Source organism: Myotis nattereri, assembly GCF_964212035.1.
Source record: "Myotis nattereri genome assembly, chromosome: 10".
Taxonomy (NCBI): Eukaryota; Metazoa; Chordata; class Mammalia; order Chiroptera; family Vespertilionidae; genus Myotis; species Myotis nattereri.
In genome coordinates this window covers 21,546,428-21,565,562 of record NC_138085.1, presented here as the reverse complement: position 1 = coordinate 21,565,562, position 19,135 = coordinate 21,546,428, and the positions used below count along the sequence as shown (strand labels likewise).

General features: G+C 40.9%; 1 protein-coding gene across 1 annotated transcript in view; it reads right to left on the bottom strand.

The window, feature by feature from the left end:
• Positions 1–797: 797 nt before the first annotated feature.
• Positions 798–19,135, bottom strand: part of LOC308525816 (testis-specific gene 10 protein-like) — a gene marked incomplete at its 3' end in the record, with an annotated part of 115,002 nt that continues 96,664 nt past the window's right edge. The window contains exons 15-18 of the mRNA XM_081100663.1: positions 15,082–15,291; positions 3,879–4,081; positions 1,132–1,236; positions 798–951 (exon numbers count right to left, since the gene is read on the bottom strand). Of these exons, the coding sequence (XP_080956789.1) occupies positions 798–951; positions 1,132–1,236; positions 3,879–4,081; positions 15,082–15,291 (672 nt within the window). The remainder of the gene's footprint in view (positions 952–1,131; positions 1,237–3,878; positions 4,082–15,081; positions 15,292–19,135) is intronic.

Below are 19,135 nucleotides of genomic sequence, written 5' to 3'. Positions count from 1 at the left end.
AGGTGAGAAATTTTGAAACATTTTTTATGCATTCTGGGATTAAAGAAAGGAGTAACTATGCTGATATGGAGTAAATGTGTTAATGAGCCAGCGTACCCACTGTAGAAGAAAGGACTTACAAATACAGAATGGAAGAAGGCAAGGTGAGGATGGTTTGGAACTTGAATTATTGTTTTTTTGGAAAAATGTGGGTATAGAGAGAGAGGGAGCATGTGCAAGAGTGTGAATGTATGAGACAGCACATGTATTGTCTCAAACACATAAAAAGCAAATTTGGTAAAATTTTAACAATAGAGAATATGGGTAAATGGTATACAGATTTCCATTGTATTATTTTATTTTTATTTTTATTACTGCTTGTAAATTTGAAATTATTTCCAAATAAAAATGTTATTATAAATTTGTGACATATAGAAATGTATCTAAAATCTTGCCTCGAATATTATTACTTTCATAAAGCATTCACATTTAGGGTGGTATAAAAATAAACCAATATTTTATTAATCAAAGTTAAATTATTTAATTAATTTATCAATTAAAATTAATACAAATTGATGAAGAAATAACAAGAAAATCAGATTTAAAATATATAATTATGTAATCAGGAAAAATAGAGATCTTTCACTTTAGAATATTTATATAAAACTAATAGTCAAAATACTTTCTTTTTATGTGAACATAAATAATCACGTTTCAATAGCATTATTCTTCACAGACTGTTACTGAGTTTCCTTACATCCTCAAATAGTCACTGTATTTATTGCTATACGGTCCCCAGAGAATGGACCCTAAACCACTCACTCTTCTAGAGATCGATCCAGGCCTCGGTCAGGAGATCGGTGGTGAGCACGTTCCGGTGAATGACATTTTGTATTTGGCTTTAGTGTAGAACTCAAATGATAAGCATTACTTGAGTAGTTCTGGCGGCGAAGTTCTTGCACAGCCCTATCCCTAAAGCAAAATGTTTAAAATAGAATTTCTTAAACTTTATATTCAGTGGCATTATTAATCCAGTGGCAAAACTGAAGTTCAATTCACACTTTAAGACCTAGCCATCATGGAATAACCAAAATCTGTTGTTATCTAAGAAAGAATGCTCCCAGCCTAAATACTGGATAGAGACCAACTTACCTTTCAAAGCGCTCGGTCCCTAGCTGTCTTTTGGTAATGTCTAAGTCAGCTTCCAGTTGCGTGACGACATTCCTGAACTGGGCCACATCTCTACTCTGGATGGCCCTGTGTAAACGAATGTAAGAGAGAGAGTTGATTAGACTTTTAAACGTCTAGAACTTCTGAACCATGTTGGCAATGTTCTCAGCTGGATCCAAGCCAACTGTGATCTTTATGGACATATATGCCAATTTTAGGTGTAGTAAATGTACAGGTAGCCTACTTGAAAAGCTTAAGGTGTGCCAATCACACTCAATTAGTTAAACTTTCCCTGTGTCAGTTTCTTTGTGCTTACATGGAGTAATATTATCTATTATCAATCTCTATTACCTATTTACTGCACATCTCTATATATAAAAGTCTAAGCGACTGGCCGACCAGCCGACCTTTCGACTGGCTAACCAGTGGCTATGACGTGCACTGACAACCAGGGGGCAGATGCTCAAAGCAGGAGCTGTTGAGTGCAGTGACTTGGCAGCTGCGGTTCTTGGGTGATACACCTGGAACCATAGAGGAGGGAGCCCGATTCTGGGGTGCATCACCTGTGAACCACCCTCTCATAATCTAAGACCCCTCAGGGGATGTCAGAGAGCTGGTTTCAGCCGGACCCTCACAGGCCAAGCTGGCGGACCCCACCAGTGCATGAATCCATGCACCGGACCTCTAGCCCATTGGCTCCCTACTTCGGGTCTGGCTCCCCACTGGGCCTCTAGCCCATTGCAGAGGTCGTGGGTCTGGCCCTTACAGTAACTTTTTGACTCAATTAGCTAAATGATGAGATATGCAGGGCTTACTAGCTGTGGCCCCGACGTCTGGTGCCCGCACTGGCCCATGTGCTTAATATCGATTTCCAGTGGAGGCAGTGAATTTTCCCACTACCATTCTCAGCTGGGAAACTGGCTGTGGCTTCCCTCCTTCTAGGCGGACAGTAGCACCAGCAGGCAACCTCAGAGGAGGTAAAGAGGCGAAGGAGCAGCTCAGTTGGGAAGAAGGAGGTTCCCACCCCCACAGGACTCCACCTGGGCGGAAGGGCCAGGGCACGAGCTTGACATTGAGCAGGGTCCTGCCGTAGGCTGACTAGATTCCAGGCTAAGTAAATCCTTTTAGCTAAATAATTGCATTTTACAGCTAAATGCCCACAAGTTGTCAGTTACCACCAAACTTAGAGTAAAGTGAGATGAAAGAAGCGAGACAGATACAGAGAGAAAGTGACATAATATTGGGAGAAGAGAGGAGGGAGTCCGATTCTGGGTTGTGTCACCTGAGAACTGCCCTCTCGCAATCCAGGACCCATGGGGGATGTCAGAGAGTCGGTTTTGGCCTGATCCCCACAGGCCAGATCGAGGAACCCCGCCAGGGTACGAATCTATGCACTGGGCATCTAGTTATTTTTATAGAAGTACTTTAAAGTATTGTACTCTTGAGTAATGGTATAAGCAAATAATCAAAACTGGAATTCATTAGCACCATGATTCATATGGTCTGTTATATATTAGATCAACCAAGTGCTTTATGTACACTCAGAATTAAATCTGATATTCCCACGCACACTCTCCTCCATTTAACAGGATCTCCTTTAGGGCTAAGCCATGCCACAAACACCCATAACACGGCGCCCTGTCATCAAGAAGATAACGACAGAGACGAATGCTGCTTGTACGGAGCGCTCCCCTCTCTGCTTGTTCCCAGGACAGCACTCTAGAGCACACAAGCTGATCGTATTTACCAGGGTAAGGGACAGTACTGATCAGACAGTCTAAAACAGAAGGTAGTCTTTAAGGTTACATTCTTAAGAGATTTCCACCTCTGGCTTGAGAAAGTGACCTGGCAGAACTGGTTAAAGGTAGCACAACAGCCCAGCGGCAGTGACTAAGGACTCAGTGACAGCTGCCATAACCTGGAAACAGTTTCTGAAGGAACTGGCTTTGGCTATACAGGTTGGGCTCAGTCAGGGGCTCCTGTGAGTGGCTGATTCCTGAGACCATGATTCCTGTCCCTCCCCAGACCCCGTGCTCAGACGGGAGGGCAGAGTTGAGGCTAGATGAAAGTGTTATAGAGGAGACAGGTAAGAACAGAGGCTGGGGGTCCCCATGCCTCTGTTTTTGGTGAGAGGTGACCAAGTTTACAATAGAACATTCACTCTCCAGGCAGGCATTTCCACCCACCCTCCCAGCAGGGTCATGGAATAAGCTGCTAATGGTGCTGGGATGCTGAAAGAAGCAGCCACAATCATGCTCTAAGGGAAGTCTTCAGTATTCTGTGAATGCAGGAGTCCTTGCAGGTACCTAGTATGTACAATTATAGGTACATAGCAAATACAGTGTGACAAATGGAAAGATTAGGGAGCAACACCAAGTGGGTTCATATATAGAAAAATTCTTCTGGTTTCAGAAGTGTATATTTTTCTAATCTGGTTATAATATTTCCTAAAGACAGTATTTTAGATCAGACATCTTATTATACCCAAAGTTCTATTGGAAACAATCAACACAATGGTTAAACTTAAATTTAAATCAATTTAGCTAAACATATAATAGAAACTAGCACTAAATTTTTGGCAAATCACAATATTTCTGGTGCTCAGTTTAATTAATGGCTAATTATGGATGCTTAAATTATATAAATTCCAGCTTTATAATTCTACTAACCAATAAAGTATCAAAAATTTAAGGAATATGACTTTGTTATTATACTGCTAACAGACTCACATTTTATTTTCTGCCAAACACAGGTGTTCTTTAAGCAGCTGAATTTCAGATTCTTTTTCTTGAAGCGCTATCTGAGACTGATATTCTTTGTCCCGATTGGCCACCAGCAAAGCTTCTAGATTCTGCATGGAGATTCTCTCATTTGTCATCTGACTTCTGAGGAGTTCTATTTCAGAACGAGCAGAATCTAACTCATTCTCCATCTGTACAATAATAGGAAGATATCTATACTTATTCCCATTCATCACTTAACTGATAGATTATCAAAGACTTATAAAATTTCTGTATTATGTAATAAGAACCCCCTTTAATTTCTTTCTTTTTCAAAATCCTCAACTGATATGTTTTTTATTCACTTTAGAGAGACAAATGTGAGAAAATGAGAGAGAGATAAACTTTGATGTGAGAGTGAAACATTGATCAGTTGCCTCCCATTTGTGCCCCCACAGGGAACAAACCTGCAACCTAGGTATGTGCCCTGACTAGGAATCAAACCCACAACCTTTTGGTATATGGTATGACGCTCCAACCACCTGATCCACCTGACCAGGGCCCTTTTAATTTCTTGAATAGAAATATTGTCGTCCTCCTTACCAAATACACATACACACACAGAGTTTCATTTTTTCCAACTTTTTGATCATATCAAAAAATTCATTAAGTAATGAGTTATTTACCTCAAACTGCAAACAATCTCCATTTCCAGCTTTGATATTTATTTATACATTTCTGCATGACTGACATGGTGATACCTGTGACTACTGCTTTTACTCTGTTAGGTGAGTTACAAACATCCAACTACATTATGGAGTGTCATTGCACTCCATTGTTAAGGAAGACAAGGAGTCATTACACATGCCCTCCCTTGCATAAACCCTTGGAAATTTTCATTTTTTTGAAGGTTATCTTGAACCTGAAATACACTGTGCAAGCCAAATGTTTCTCCAAAAGAAAGAAAACCAGACATTACTATTTAGTAAAAAAAGTATTCCTAAAATTATCTCATAATACACATTATAATAAATTATATACGCATTTAAAAAGTTAAATGTGCCCTAGCCAGTTTTGCTCAGTGGATAGAGCGTCGGCCTGTGGACTGAAGGGTCCCAGGTTTGATTCCAATCAAGCACACATGCCTGGGTTGCAGGCTCAATCCCCAGTAGGGGTTGTGCAGGAGGCAACCAATCAATGATTCTCTCTTATCACTGATGTTTTAATCTCTCTCTCCATCTCCCTTCCTCTCTCTGAAATCAATAAAAATATATTTAAAAAATTTAAAAAATGAGATTAAAGGAGGAGGGGGAGGCAGCTGGGGGAAAAACTTCCTGAACTATACACAATTAAAAAGTGATGTCTGACCAAACAAAAACATATTGATAGTCTATATAAAGCTTAAAATTTACAAGAAAACAACAGGAAGAAAATAAACTCAGTAAATAAAATAAAGAGTTAACATCTTACTAATATAAGAAACTCATGCAAATTGAGAAATGTGAACAGAAACATAAAATATATCTAATTATTAAACATAAGGGAAAATAACTTTATGAATAATCAAAGAAATATAAATTAAAACAAAATGCTATTTCTAGTTTCTTAACCTTGACAGTAGCAACCTTTTGGGTTGAATGAGTAAGTGGCATAGGGAGCTGCCTATGCCTCACAGTGTGCTTACAGCACCCCTGACCTCTACTAGAGGCCAGTGGCATCCCCCACCCTAGCAGTGACAACCACAAGTGTCTCCAGACATTGCTGGATGTCCAGGGGGAGCAAAATCTCTGATCCAGTTTAACAAATTGGTAAATTTCTTAGTGTGTGTTGATTAACTTTAAAATGGGCAATAGTAATTTCATACACCCTGCAGGAATACAAAATGGAGCATCACTTTTTTTGGCAACAGCTTTATTGAAATATGATTCACATACCATATATAACTCAGACATTTAAAAGGTACAATTCAATTTTTTTAGTATATTAAAAGAGTTGTGCAACCATACCATAACTAGAGGCTTGGTGCACAAAAATTTGTGCACTTGGGGGACGGGGGGCGGTCCCTCAGCCCAGCCTGTGCCCTCTTGTAGTCTGGGACCCCTCGGGGGATGACCACCTTCTGGCTTAGGCCTGCTCCCAGGGGATTGGGCCTAAGCTGGCAATCAGACATCCCTTTGGCAGCCCGGCAGCCCTCAGGGAAGGTCCACTTGCTAGTGGGGAGCAGACCTAAGCTGCAGTCGGACATCCTTAGAGCTGCTGAGGAGGCAGAAGAGGCTCCCACCACCACCGCTGTACTGGCAGCCATCAGCCTGGCTTGTGGCTGAGCAGAGCTGCCCCTGTGGGAGTGCCCTGACCACCAGAGGGCAGCTCCTGCATTGAGCGTCTGCCCCCTGGTGGTCAGTGTGTGTCATAGTGACCAGTCATTCTCAGTCCTTCTGCTGTTAGGGTCAGTTTGCATATTACCCTTTTATTATATAGGATAGAGGCCTGGTGCATGGGTTGGGGCCAGCTGGTTTGCCCTGAAGGGTGTCCCGGATCAGGGTGGGGGTCCCGCTGGGGTGCCTGGCCAGCCTGGGTGAGGGGCTGATGGCTGTTTACAGCTGGTCACACACCCTTCAGGGTGGGGGTCCCCACTGGGGTGCCTGGCCAGCCTGGATGAGGGGCTGAGGGCCGTTTTCAGTCTGGTCAAGCCCCCCAGCGACAGAAGCTCCCAGTTTCTCCATTTTTTTTTTATTCTGAGATTTATTTATCTTCTATAATTGAAACTTTGTAGCCTGAGTGGAGCTCAGAGCCAGCCAAGGCGGGCGGGAAGCTTGGCTTCCTCCATCGCCAGGGGCAATCCAAGCCTCCTGCTTGCTCCAGCTCTGTGGCCATGGCCGGCTGAAAGCAGGTATCTGGGGTTTATTTATCTTCTATAATTGAAACTTTGTTGCCTTGAGTGGAGCTCAGAGCCAGCCGTGGCAGGCGGGAAGCTTAGTTTCCTCCATCACTGGAGCAACCAAGCCTCCTGCTCGCTCCAGCTCCGTGGCTGCCGGCCACCATCTTGGTTGGGTTAATTTACATATAGTCACTCTGGTTGGCTGGTGGGCATGGCTTAAGGTATACCAAAGGTATGGTCAATTTGCATGTTTGTCTTTTATTAGATTAGATTGCACACTTTAGTGTTAGAATTTTTCATCATCCACAAATAAAATCCAGTACCCATTAGCAGTCTCCCCAAACACCTACTGTCCACCGTCCCAGCATCTGCCTGAAACAATCCCTAATCTACCTTCAGTTTCTATGATCTGTCTTATTCTGGACATTTCATACAAATGGAATAATACAGTGTGTGTGTGGTCTATTGTGACTGGTTTCCTTCACTTAACCTAATGTTTTAAAGAGTCATCCATGTTTTAGAAGGTGTATTTCTTTACTACACTTATTGCCAAATAATATTTCCTTGCATAGATGTAGGGACCCTTGAGTTATTTACTTTTTCTGGCTATCCTACATAAAAATAGCCTAATATGCTAAGTGTCTGGTCCTCTGGTCAGCCATTCAACCAATCAAAGCATAATATGCTAGTGATATGCTAAGGCCACTCAATCGCTTGCTATGGTGTGCACTGACCACCATTGGGCAGACGCTCTGACTGGTAGGTTAGCTTGCTGCTGGGGTCTGGCTGATCAGAACTGAGTGACACGGGTTGGACATGCCATGGAGCCCTCCTGCGGTCCCTTCCTGGCTGGCCAACCTCCCGTGGAGCCCTCCTGTGGTCCCTCCCCAGCCCTGATTGTGCACTGATGGGGTCCTCGACCTGGCCTGCGCCCTCTTGCAATCTGGGACCCCTCAGGGAATGCTGGAGAGCCGGTTTCTGCCCAATGGCAGAATGACTGGTCACTATGATGTGACTGACCACCAGGGGGCAGATACTCAATGCAGGAGCTGCCCCCTGTTGGACATCCTCCAAGGGCTCCTGGACCGTGAGAGGGCACAGGACAGGCTGAGTCCCCGCCCCCAGTGCGTGAATTTTGTGCACCGTGCCTCTAGTTATAAATAATGCTCTAAGAACATTTATGTACAAGTTTTTGCACATGCCTATGTTTTCAATCCTTTTCAATAGATAGGAGTGGAATGTCTGGGCTCTATGGTAATTCTATTTTTAACATTTTAAAGAATTGCCAAAATGGTCTCTTTATTTTACATTCCCACTAACAATGTATGAAGGTTCCAAAATCTCTAGATCTTTGCCAACACCTATTACTGTCTGTCATTATGTTTTTTCATTGTAGCCACTCCAGTGCTTGTGAAATAGTATTGTTTTGATTTGCATTTCTTGGACAATTAATGATGTTGAGCTTTTCATGAGCTTATTGGCCATTTATGTATCTTCTATAAAGAAATGTCTCAAGATGTTTTGCCCTTTTCAGTTGGGTTATTATCCTATCTAATAAAAGACAAATAGGGTAATTAACTGTACCTCCGATATGCTTCCCATTGGCTAATCAGGGCGATATGCAAATTAACTGCCAACCAAGATGGCAGCTGGCAACCACGCAGCTCAAGCGAACAGGAGGCTTGTTTGCTCCAGTGATGGAGGAAGCCAAGATTCCCTGCCTGATGCGGCTGGGCTCTGAGCTGCACTCTAAGTAACAATGTTGCAATTATAGAAGCTAAACAAACCCCAGATACCTGCTTTCAGCTAGCCGGGCCTCAGCAAGCAGGACCGCAACAGTGTTTCAATTATAGAAGCTAAACAAACTGCAGATACCTGCTTTCAGCAGCTGAGGTCTCAGAGCTGGAGCTGGGCCTCAGAGCTAAAGCCGGCTCTCAGCTCCAGTGACAGCTATAGAAGGTAAATAAATCCCAGAATAAAAAAATAAAAAGAAAAAAAGGAGAGGTTGGGAGCTTCAGTCGCCCACCAGCCTGAAAATGGCCCTCAGCCCCTCACCCAGACTGGCCAGGCACCCCAGTGGGGACCCCCACCCTGAAGGGGGTGTGGCCAGCCTGAAAACAGCCACCAGCCCGTCATCCAGGCTGGCCAGGCACCCAAGTGAAACCCCCACCCTGATCCGGGACACCCTTCAGGGCAAACCAGCTGGCCCCAACCCATGCACCAGGCCTCTATCCTATATAATAAAAGGGTAATATGCAAACTGACCCTAACAGCAGAAGGACTGGGAATGACTGGTCACTATGACACACACTGACCACCAGGGGGCAGACGCTCAATGCAGGAGCTGCCCTCTGGTGGTCAGGGTGTTCCCACAGGGGGAGCTCTGCTCAGCCACAAGCCAGGCTGATGGCTGCCAGTACAGCGGTGGTGGTGGGAGCCTCTTCTGCCTCCTCAGCAGCTCTAAGGATGTCCGACTGCAGCTTAGGTCTGCTCCCCACTAGCAAGTGGACCTCCCCTGAGGGTTCCCAGACTGCGAGAGGGCACAGGCTGGGCTGAGGGACCCCCCTCCCCACCCCCCCAGTGCACAAATTTTTGTGAACCGGGCCTCTAGTTAAGTTATAAAAATTCTTTATACATATCCTTTATATAATTTTCTTAAAAGATAAATGATTTGAAATTTTTTTTCTCATTCTGTGCAATGCCTTTTTACTTTATGGACATCATTTGCAACACAAAAGTTGTTTTGATGAAGTCCTTTTCATTTATTTTTTTCTTTTGTTGCTATGCTTTCTATATGTATCTAAGGTCATAAAGATTTACATACAGGCCTATAATCTATTTTAAGTTAATATTTGCATGTGGTATGTGATAGGAATTCAACTCCATTCTTTTCCATGTAGATGTTCAGTTGTCCCAGTACCATTTGTTGGAAAAATTCTTCTTTCCCCATTAAACTGTATGGTCACCAATTTTTTGAAAATCATTTATCACAAATATAAGAGTTTATTCCTGGACTCTTGATTCTGTCCCATTGACCATTGTCTTTTCTTATGTTAGTACTACACTGTCTTAATTGTTGTAATTTTGTAGTGAGTTTTGAAATTGGGAATTGTTAGTCCTCTAATTTTGTTCTTCTTTTTCAAGATTGTTTTGGCTATTCTAAGTCTCTTGCACTGCACATTAACTTTATATCATTTTGTCAATTTCTATAAAGAAGCCAGCTGAGATTCTGATAGGCATCGTATTGATTTTTTTTTTAATCAATTTGAGTTAGTATTGCCATTTGAACAATGTTAATTTAAGTCTTCTGATGAATGAATATAGGTTGTCTTTCTATTTATTTAGGTCTTCCTTAATTTCTTTTAACAATGATTTTTTGTCTTATAAAATACATGTGTTGCACTTCTTTGTTAAATTTATTATTAAGTATTTTGTCCTCTCTTGACACCATCCTTTTGTATGTAATATCATTTGATGTATTAGTTTTCTTATTTCAATTTTTGAATTATTCATCCACTCATAAAAATATGATTATTGTATATTAATCTTATATTCTGCAAACTTGATAAATGTATTTATTAATTTGAATGGTTTTTAAGTAGATTCTAGGATTTTCTATATGTAAGATCATCATCTATAAATAGAGATAGTTTTACTCTGTACCAATCTGGATGCCTTTTGTGTCTTTCTCTAGCCTTATTTCTCAGGATAGAACTTCCAGTACAATATTAGCTACAAGAGGTGAGGAGAGCATACTGTATTTGCTGTGTTACTGACAAAAACAAGAAAAAACATTCACTCTGTTACCATTAAGTATATGTCAATTGTGGGTTTTTTTGCAGATGTTCTTTATCAACTTAAATTCTCTTCTGTTCTTAGTTTATATTTTTTTTAAATCATAAAATGGTGTTGAATTTTGTCAAATGCTTTTTCTACATCTACTGGGATGATCATTGGTATCTGTTCTTTATTTTATTGGTATAATACATTTCATTAATTGTTTTTCAGATAATAAACCAACCTTTCATTTCTGGGGTAAATCCACTTAATCATGGTATAAATTCATTTTTAATCATGTTGGATTCCATTTTTAGAAATTTTTCATCTAAATTCATCTGCAGTTTTATTTGCTTATGAAAAGTAGACAGATATACTGTATTTATTTAGAAGAAAAAAACCCCTAAGACCAAGTTAAACTATATGGAGTATGAATTATATTTCTTCAAATATGTTAACAGAAAATAAAGGAGCCCTGGTTGTGTTGCTCAGTAGCAAAGCATTGGCCTATGCACCAAAGGGTTGTGGGTTTGATTCCTGGTCAAAGGCATGTACCTGGGTTGCAGGTTCAATCCCCAGTCCCGGTCAGGGCTCTTGGGAGGCAACCAATTGGGAGGCAACCAATTGGTGTGTATATTTCACCTCTCTCTCTCTCTCTCTCTCTCTCTCTCTCTCTCTCTCTCTCTCTCTCTTTCTTTCCCTCCCTCCCTCCTGCCACACACTCCCTTCCACTCTCTCTAGAAAAATCAAGGGGAAAAAATATCCTTGTGCCCTGGCTTATGTGATCAGTGGTCAGCCTGTCAGCCTGTGCACTGAACAGTTAAGAGTTTGATTCCCAGTCAAGGGAATGTACCTGGGTTTCAAGTCCAATCCCTGGCCCTAGTTGGGGCACATGCGGGAGGCAACCAATCAATGTGTCTCTCTCATATTGATGTTTCTCTCTCTCTCTCTTTTTCCCTCTCCCTCCCCCCTTCTACTGTTTCTGAAGATCAATGGAAAAAATATTCTCAAATGAGGACTAAACTATATATATATATATATATATATATATATATATAATTCTCATCTGAGGAGAAGATTAACAACAACAACAAAATCTCCTCAGATGAGGATTAACCAAAAAAAACAAAGAAAGAAAATGAAGGCTGTTGATCCAAAATGGTGGTTGTGTAGGTGGATGATACACTCATCTCCTCCCAAGACAAAACTTGAGTTACTACTAAATTATTAAAAAAACAACCTGAATAAACAACTGAAGACTAGCTGAAGAGTTTTACAACCAAGGATTTACAGAAGAAGCCGCAGTAAGACTAATAGGAAGGCAGAGATGCAAGAAGAGCTGGCCCCACCCCTAAGGTGGTTGCTGAGGTTCCAGAGGGATATATCAGCTGCAGGAGATTCCCCATGAGAGTGTGGTTTCTAAACCCTAAGCCAGGCTCCCTAGCCCAAAGCACCAGAGGCAAAAAGTGGCACCCACAGAGCACCTGGCTGTGAAAAGCAGCAGGGATTCTGTCCGCCACAGAGAGGGGCAAGTCCACTACAGACACAGGAACCCTTTTAAAGAGCCAACTCACAAAATTTCATTCACAGCCACTCAACTTGGGCTTCTGTGGAGGGAGGGTGGAATGGACTAGCAGGGGTGGGCAAACTTTTTGACTCGAGGGCCACAATGGGTTCTTAAACTGGACTCAGAAGAAGGAGCTGCGGCCATGTTTCCCGACGTTGCCATGTTAACACTGCTGCTGGTGAAGGAGCGGAGGGGAGAGCAAGAGAACCCTCCGCTCTTTCGGCTCCGCGGGCCGGATAGAACAGCTGAATGGGCCGGATCCGGCCCGCGGGCCGTAGTTTGCCCACGGCTGGATTAGTGTTTCATGAGTAGAGTCTAGGTTTTGTGGCTCTGGGGAAGGAGCTTTCAGGATCCTTGTATTGAGTCATTCACCCAAAGCAGATGCCATCTTTCTTGGGTGGTTCACTCCCCTCATGCAGCATCAGCCTAAGGGAAAGCAATAGCCCTGCCCTCTGGACTCCCTCTCACCCCACCCTTTAAACCTCATGCCTTCCTGAGGAGTATAGACAGAGGCCCTTTCAATGACTGAGTCTAATAGGAAGCCGGCAGGCAGAGGTAGGCTGGATCTTGTCATGGTGGATCTTGTCATGGTGCGTTGGGATTTTGCTGACCTGCTCTCTCAGGCTCGGTGCTGGTAAAAATAAACCTTGGTATGAAGCTTAGTCTTGCCATGCACACCCAGGTGCAGCAGAGGCAGCCACAAACCGTGGAACACTTATAGCTACAGACAGGTTTCCATAAGCCAGTCACAGGCAGCGTATGACATTAGCCTGCACCAAGTTCTTCCCAAGAGGCCCAGAACCAACAAACACAGTGGCCAGCTTTAGACAACATCAGAGCAGAATGCAATGAGCTTTATAAGCAGCATATCAAAAGGGAGATCTTGGCAGGCACCAAACCCTGCTTAGGCAAACTCTGCTTCCTGTGGTCAGCACCTGTACAGCAGATTGCATGCTATGGTCAGGGTTGAGCCTCACAGTGAGCCAACCTGGGGTCAATCCCACCCCATAGGGCAATAGCAACCAAGACTCAATTATAACATTAGGGCCACATAACCACACAAAGCACATTCTAGGAGCACACAGCTTAGGTGGCCAAGAGACTGCACCACTGGGTTCCACAGGCCACCTACTACACAAGGCCATCCCACAAAGACTGGGAGACATAGCAGTTCTATCTAATACATAGAAACAAACAAAAAAAGGCAGCCAAAATGGGAAAACAAAGAAACATGTCCCAAATGAAAAACCAGGAAAAATCTCCAAAAGAAAAGAGCTAAATGAAATAGAGGCAAGTAATTTATCAGATTAGAGTTCAAAGTAATGGTTATAAGTATGCTCAAAATCATGAAAAAGGACATAGAAATCATAAAAAGGACCAATCAGGAATGAAGAATACATCTGAAATGAAGAATACACTGGAAAGAATAAACAGTAGGTTGGATGAATCAGAGGACTGAATCAGCAATTTGGAAGACAAGGTAGAAAAAACACACACCCAATCAGAGCAGCAAAAAGAAAAAAGAATTTTAAACATGAGGATAGTTTAAGGGACCTTTGGGATAACATGAAATGTAACAGCATCTGCATCATACTGGTACCAGACATAGAAGGGAGAGAGCAAGGGATCAATAGCTTATTAGAAGAAATAATGGCAAAAACTTCCTAACTGGAGAGGAAAAAGACACACAAGTCCAGGAAGTACAGAGTCCCAAACAATATGGACCCAAGGAAGCCCACATCAAGACACATCCTAATTAAAATGGTAAAAGTGAAAGATAAAGAGAGAATATTAAAAGCTGCATTAGCCTGACCACTTAACAACTATGAGGATAGCTATTATAAAAAAAAGAAAAGAAAAAACAAAACTACAAATAACAAATGTTCAATTATTACATGTATTATTTTTCCAATTTGAAAACACCAACTAAAAAGTTTTTTTAAAGAAAAAATTAAGGACATATTATTTAAATTGTTACAGTGAGTATCTATGAGTTACTTTTATCATTAAAATGTTCTTGCTGAAATAAAAAAATAATTAAAGGAAGAGTCTGACAATACTGGCATATACTTCATTCATAAAATATAAACAGTAAATTCTTACAGAACCAGCTGGCTACATGATTCTCAAATGCAACATATTCTCCTAACAAACAGTAGACTAAGAAAACTAAAATTTCAATAGGATTTGAAAATAACAGAAATGTACACATGATCAAATTTGTTAATTCTTCAGTTACACTATGCAACTTGTATACATATACTTTAGGATCTGAGTTCCATCTCTCTCTCTAGATGCATCTCCAGCAATTTTCACCCATGCATGCTACACTGGCCATTGAAAATTACTTACTATTCACGCAAGAAATAGCTTTTACCTCCATTCATTCCCTATGTTGTTGTTCCCTCTGAATGAAACACCTCATCTCTTCTGTGCTCATTAGTATGTCCACTCCCTCCCGACACCCACAGACTGAATAGGATCTCCCTCTCTAAACCGTATTTCTTAGAACATTCATCCCAATGCCAATACTGAAAGGTCCGTGAGAGCAGCGGCCTGTATCTTTTGAACATTATAGTCACAGTGGCAAACACATTGTCAGCCACATGGTGGATATAATCAACTGAATTACAGTTTAAAAGAACCCAATTAGTAAATAAATTTAGCTAAAAGAATGTCATTAAAGTTATAATTTAGCTGGATGGACCTCAACCTCATGGTTCTTTACTGATTGGCATGTAAAGATGTTTTATAATTCTCCTAGGACCTAGACAAAAGTAAATATAAATTAAATGCTCAGAGGAAGAGTTATGTTACTTACTTGAATTGTTGGAATGTAGCTATCAAATTAATCTCTGGGACTTAAAAAAGAAATCTAAAGGTGAGAGACAGGCTTGATGTAATATTAAACACAACTTTTTTTCTAATCCTGTAGTAATTTTATATACTAGAAATATGAAAAAATAAAACATTTTAAATGCATTACATACCATTTCAATTTCTTGATCTTTAGCAATCAGCTGCCTATTAAGAAGTTCCTTGCTTGAGTCAAGTTTAATACAAAGTTCCCTTGTGGAAGACAAGTCTGCAAGGGCAGACACCTTTTCAAACTGAACCTTCTGAAGCTCCTCTTCCATCTTCACAAGAGATTTATGCAAGGTACAAATCTGGGCCTTGTAAGACCTTTCTGCATTTAAGTGCTACAAAGACAAAATTATTATTATAGTTTTTAACTTGGAAAAAAACTACAACATAGAGCACAAAATGGGGCAAATCTTTTACTAGTAATGATAGTACACTTACATTATAAGGAACTTTAGATGCTATAGGTAGTAATATATGTACAAAGCACTATGACACACACATTTGGGTTTCAAGTTTCTATACACAAAGCCCATGAGTAAGGTGGTCAACATATTTGGAAAACAACTATTCCCACTTAAAAGTCTCAGCCCCAAAGCTGGTTGAGATATATACATGTTTGGTCTACAGTTCTGTCTGTTTGCCACAGTTTCTATTATTCTATAATATAAATATTATTGTTGTCTTTAACAATAAAGTGACAAATGAAACAGCAACTATTTCACTCATAATACTCATTTTCCAATTCTTAAAATATATGTTGATATTGATCATCCTATATAATAAAAGTGTATGTATGCAAATTGTCCCCTCAACCAGGAGTTCATCCGGGAGCTTGACCAGGGGGCAGGGCTGGGCAGGGGAGGGAGGGAGGCTCTGGCCGGCAGCCAGCAGCTGCTAGGGACCCTACCAGTGCATGAATTTCATGCACTGGACCTCTAGTAATATAATAAAATGAGGATTGATAACTCTCTAGCACTTACTAATACCTTAGGGAAAAAGACTCTGGGCAAGTATAAATTAAGAATAAATCCACATTATGAGAAATAAGGGTATGTTTTAAAAATGGTATTCAAGTTATATAAATGAGATTCAAGTTATATAAATGCTTTCAAACATTCAAGATAATCCCTCCTTTTTCAGAAAAAAAATGTCTTAAATACACTACCATCTACAAAGAAGCATTTGCTATTATGTGAAGATAACAGAACTGAGAGACAAGTAAAGACACTTTTCTACTTTTACAACTCCTTTTAAAAGTACAAATCACTAAAATATTGCTCCTGGAAAAAATTATTTGGTCACAATTCACTTCTACCTTTCTCCCTCCCTTCCTTCTCACTCACTGTATTTCTCACTCATTCTTTTTTTTTAAGTATTATTATTTTTTAATCCTCACCAAGGATATTTTTCCATTGATTTTTAGAGAGAGTGAAAGAGAGAGAAAAAGACACAGAGAAATATCAATGTGAAAAAAACACATCGATTGGTTGCCTCCTGCAGGAGCCCTGACCAGGGTCTGGGTCGGGGAGGAGCCTGCAACCAGAATCAATGGAACCTGGGACCTTTCCATCTGCAGGCCAGCACTCTATCCAGTGAGCCAAACTGGTTAGGGCCTCACTCATTCTTTAAATCACCTCCAGTCAATGTGCTTAAATGCATATCCAATGGTAAGCAAAATGGTCTCTGCTCTGACAAAACTTTCAGACTATGGGGGAGTCATGCATCAGTCAAATAACCAAATGAATATATGTAATTCATAGATAAACTTTTAAGGAAGAAAGAAAAATTCTCACATGCTGAAAACAAAGAAAACAAAGCCAGAGCAGGAAGCAAATGAAAGCCTAAAGCTAAGAGTTGGGGGTTGAAAGAGCCACTAACAGTGAATGACTTACGTTCCAACATTCAAGCAAGTATAGGAGACAAGATGTAGAATTAATGGAGAGTTGGAACTGAGACCTGTACATAATTTGGGGCCCTCGAGAGGCGGCTCTGAGGGGAAAAAAATCCACTCAACCTCACAGAAATATAAACAAAAATTTATCTTGACCTATTCTCTGGATACGGAGAAAAATGTCTTCTGTAAGAAACTGAAATCTTAGGTCTGAGTTCACTCAATTTTAAAGTTAGACTTTACACTACCCATCCAAATTCTAAACTTCAACATAAAGTTTGTCCCTTTGTAGAAGCCCACCCAAACCCCTGGCCATACAGGAGTCTATAGAAGAAACAACGTTCTTTTTAAAGAGATTACAGTCAAGTAGTGAGAGTCAGAGTAACATAGCACATAGCAGGATCAGAGTTCTAGAACTTCAAGTTATTGAACAAAATATCTTAGAAGGCATAGGAAAATATGCTTAAAAGTTGTAAAGACATTAAAGAAAAATTAATAAGACACGTGAAAAAGAATCAAGTAGGACTTCTAGAAAGAAAAAATAAATGAAAAATTAATGAATGCATCAAAGAACAGACGAATACAGTTTGCGAGGGAAGAACAAACTAAAAGACAGATCAAAGAACAGAGAGATAAACAAATGGTAACTATGATAAAATATTAATAAACATTTGGGCTAGAAGATTCAAAAAGTGTATTTTAAAAGTTAGAGGAAACAGTAGAGTAAATGTGGAGGCAGTAATATTCAAAGAAATAACACCTGAGTATTTTCCAGATTCATAAAAGGCATGGATACTCTAACTGAAATAGTGCAACCTAACCAAGACATTCCTCCCCAAAAGAATCCATACCTAGACATATAATAGTGAGACTACACACAAAGAAAAAGAGAATACCTTAAAAGGAACCAATGACAGGATAGACTTATACAGAATTACAATTACAATGAGAACAGGCTTCTCGATAAGACAATTACATTTAAAGTTATAATAGGGAAAAATCCTGAATCTTGAATTCTATATTCAGCTAAACTAATATACAAGAATGAGAGTAAAATAAAGCCATTTGCAGAAGAGACTGAGAAAATAAACTGACAGGTCAAAGAAAGTAAGTTTAAAGAAAGAAAACTAAACTTAGAAGGAAGAAATAGAATGTAAGAAGCAATGATGAATAAAAACTTCTGTAAACATGTGAGTGGATACAAATAAAAAGTATTTCAAGATGGCTGCAGAGCTACGTTACAGAGCAATTAACCTGAAAAACCAATTGAAGGCCAGCTGATCTGAAATATTATAACCAAGGCGCACAGAAGCCACATAGAGGCCTGGTAAGAAGGTGTGGCCATGGCTGAGAAGCCAGGAGGATATTGTGACTGTGGAACTTCCTCCCCATAGGAGCTAGGGTCTCAACCTCACATAGGGATTCCCAATCCAGAGCAACACAACTGGGAAGAGAAGCCTGCACAGGAATCAGTGAGGATTTAGACTGCCTGGGAGATTCAGATCACACCCTCTTAGGGAAAGAGCACTCCTAAAGGTTCAGCACCAGCCTGGGGTGTTTGCTCCAAACAGACTCCAACTGCTGGTGATGCCATGCTGTGATACTCAGGTCCTACAAAGGGGTCTGCTGGTCACACCCAGCAGTGACTTAAAGAGGCTCTCTATTTTGGGGGGAGGCTTTTGGAAGAGACATAGGTGAGTAAACTGTGAACTGGGAGAGAGGGTTGGTCTCCCACTTCTGAGCACTAACTCAGTGATTCCCAAAGTGGGCGCTACCGCCCCCTGGTGGGCGCTGCAGCGATCCAGGGGGGGCGGTGATGGCCACAGGTGCATTTGTTTTAACTTTTTTTGTATTACCTTTCTATTCTGAGTTCAATAAATAGTTTCATAATTTCAAACTTCAATGTTTCTAATTTACACCTTTCTTTACTATATTTTACGAAAAAGGTAGAAACATTAATACATATATCTTTCTGTTTAATTGCTATTAAAATTTAAAAAAAATTAATTTCCAGGGGGCGCTGAGTAATATTTTTTCTGGAAAGGGGGCGGTAGGCCAAATAAGTTTGGGAACCACTGCACTAACTGGTGCCTGCCCCTTCACCTATTGAGCTGCTCAGCCTGCCTTGCCCTGTTTGGCGGCGCAGGGAACCTGTCCTGATGGGTTTGGAGTCCATGCAGAGCTCCTGGGACTTTGGGCTCTGCTCTTCTGAGAGCAGTCGCATGGAGAGATCAGAGCGCCACACAGCTGACCTTTGGCCCCATCCTGCCAAGTTTGGTGGCACAGAG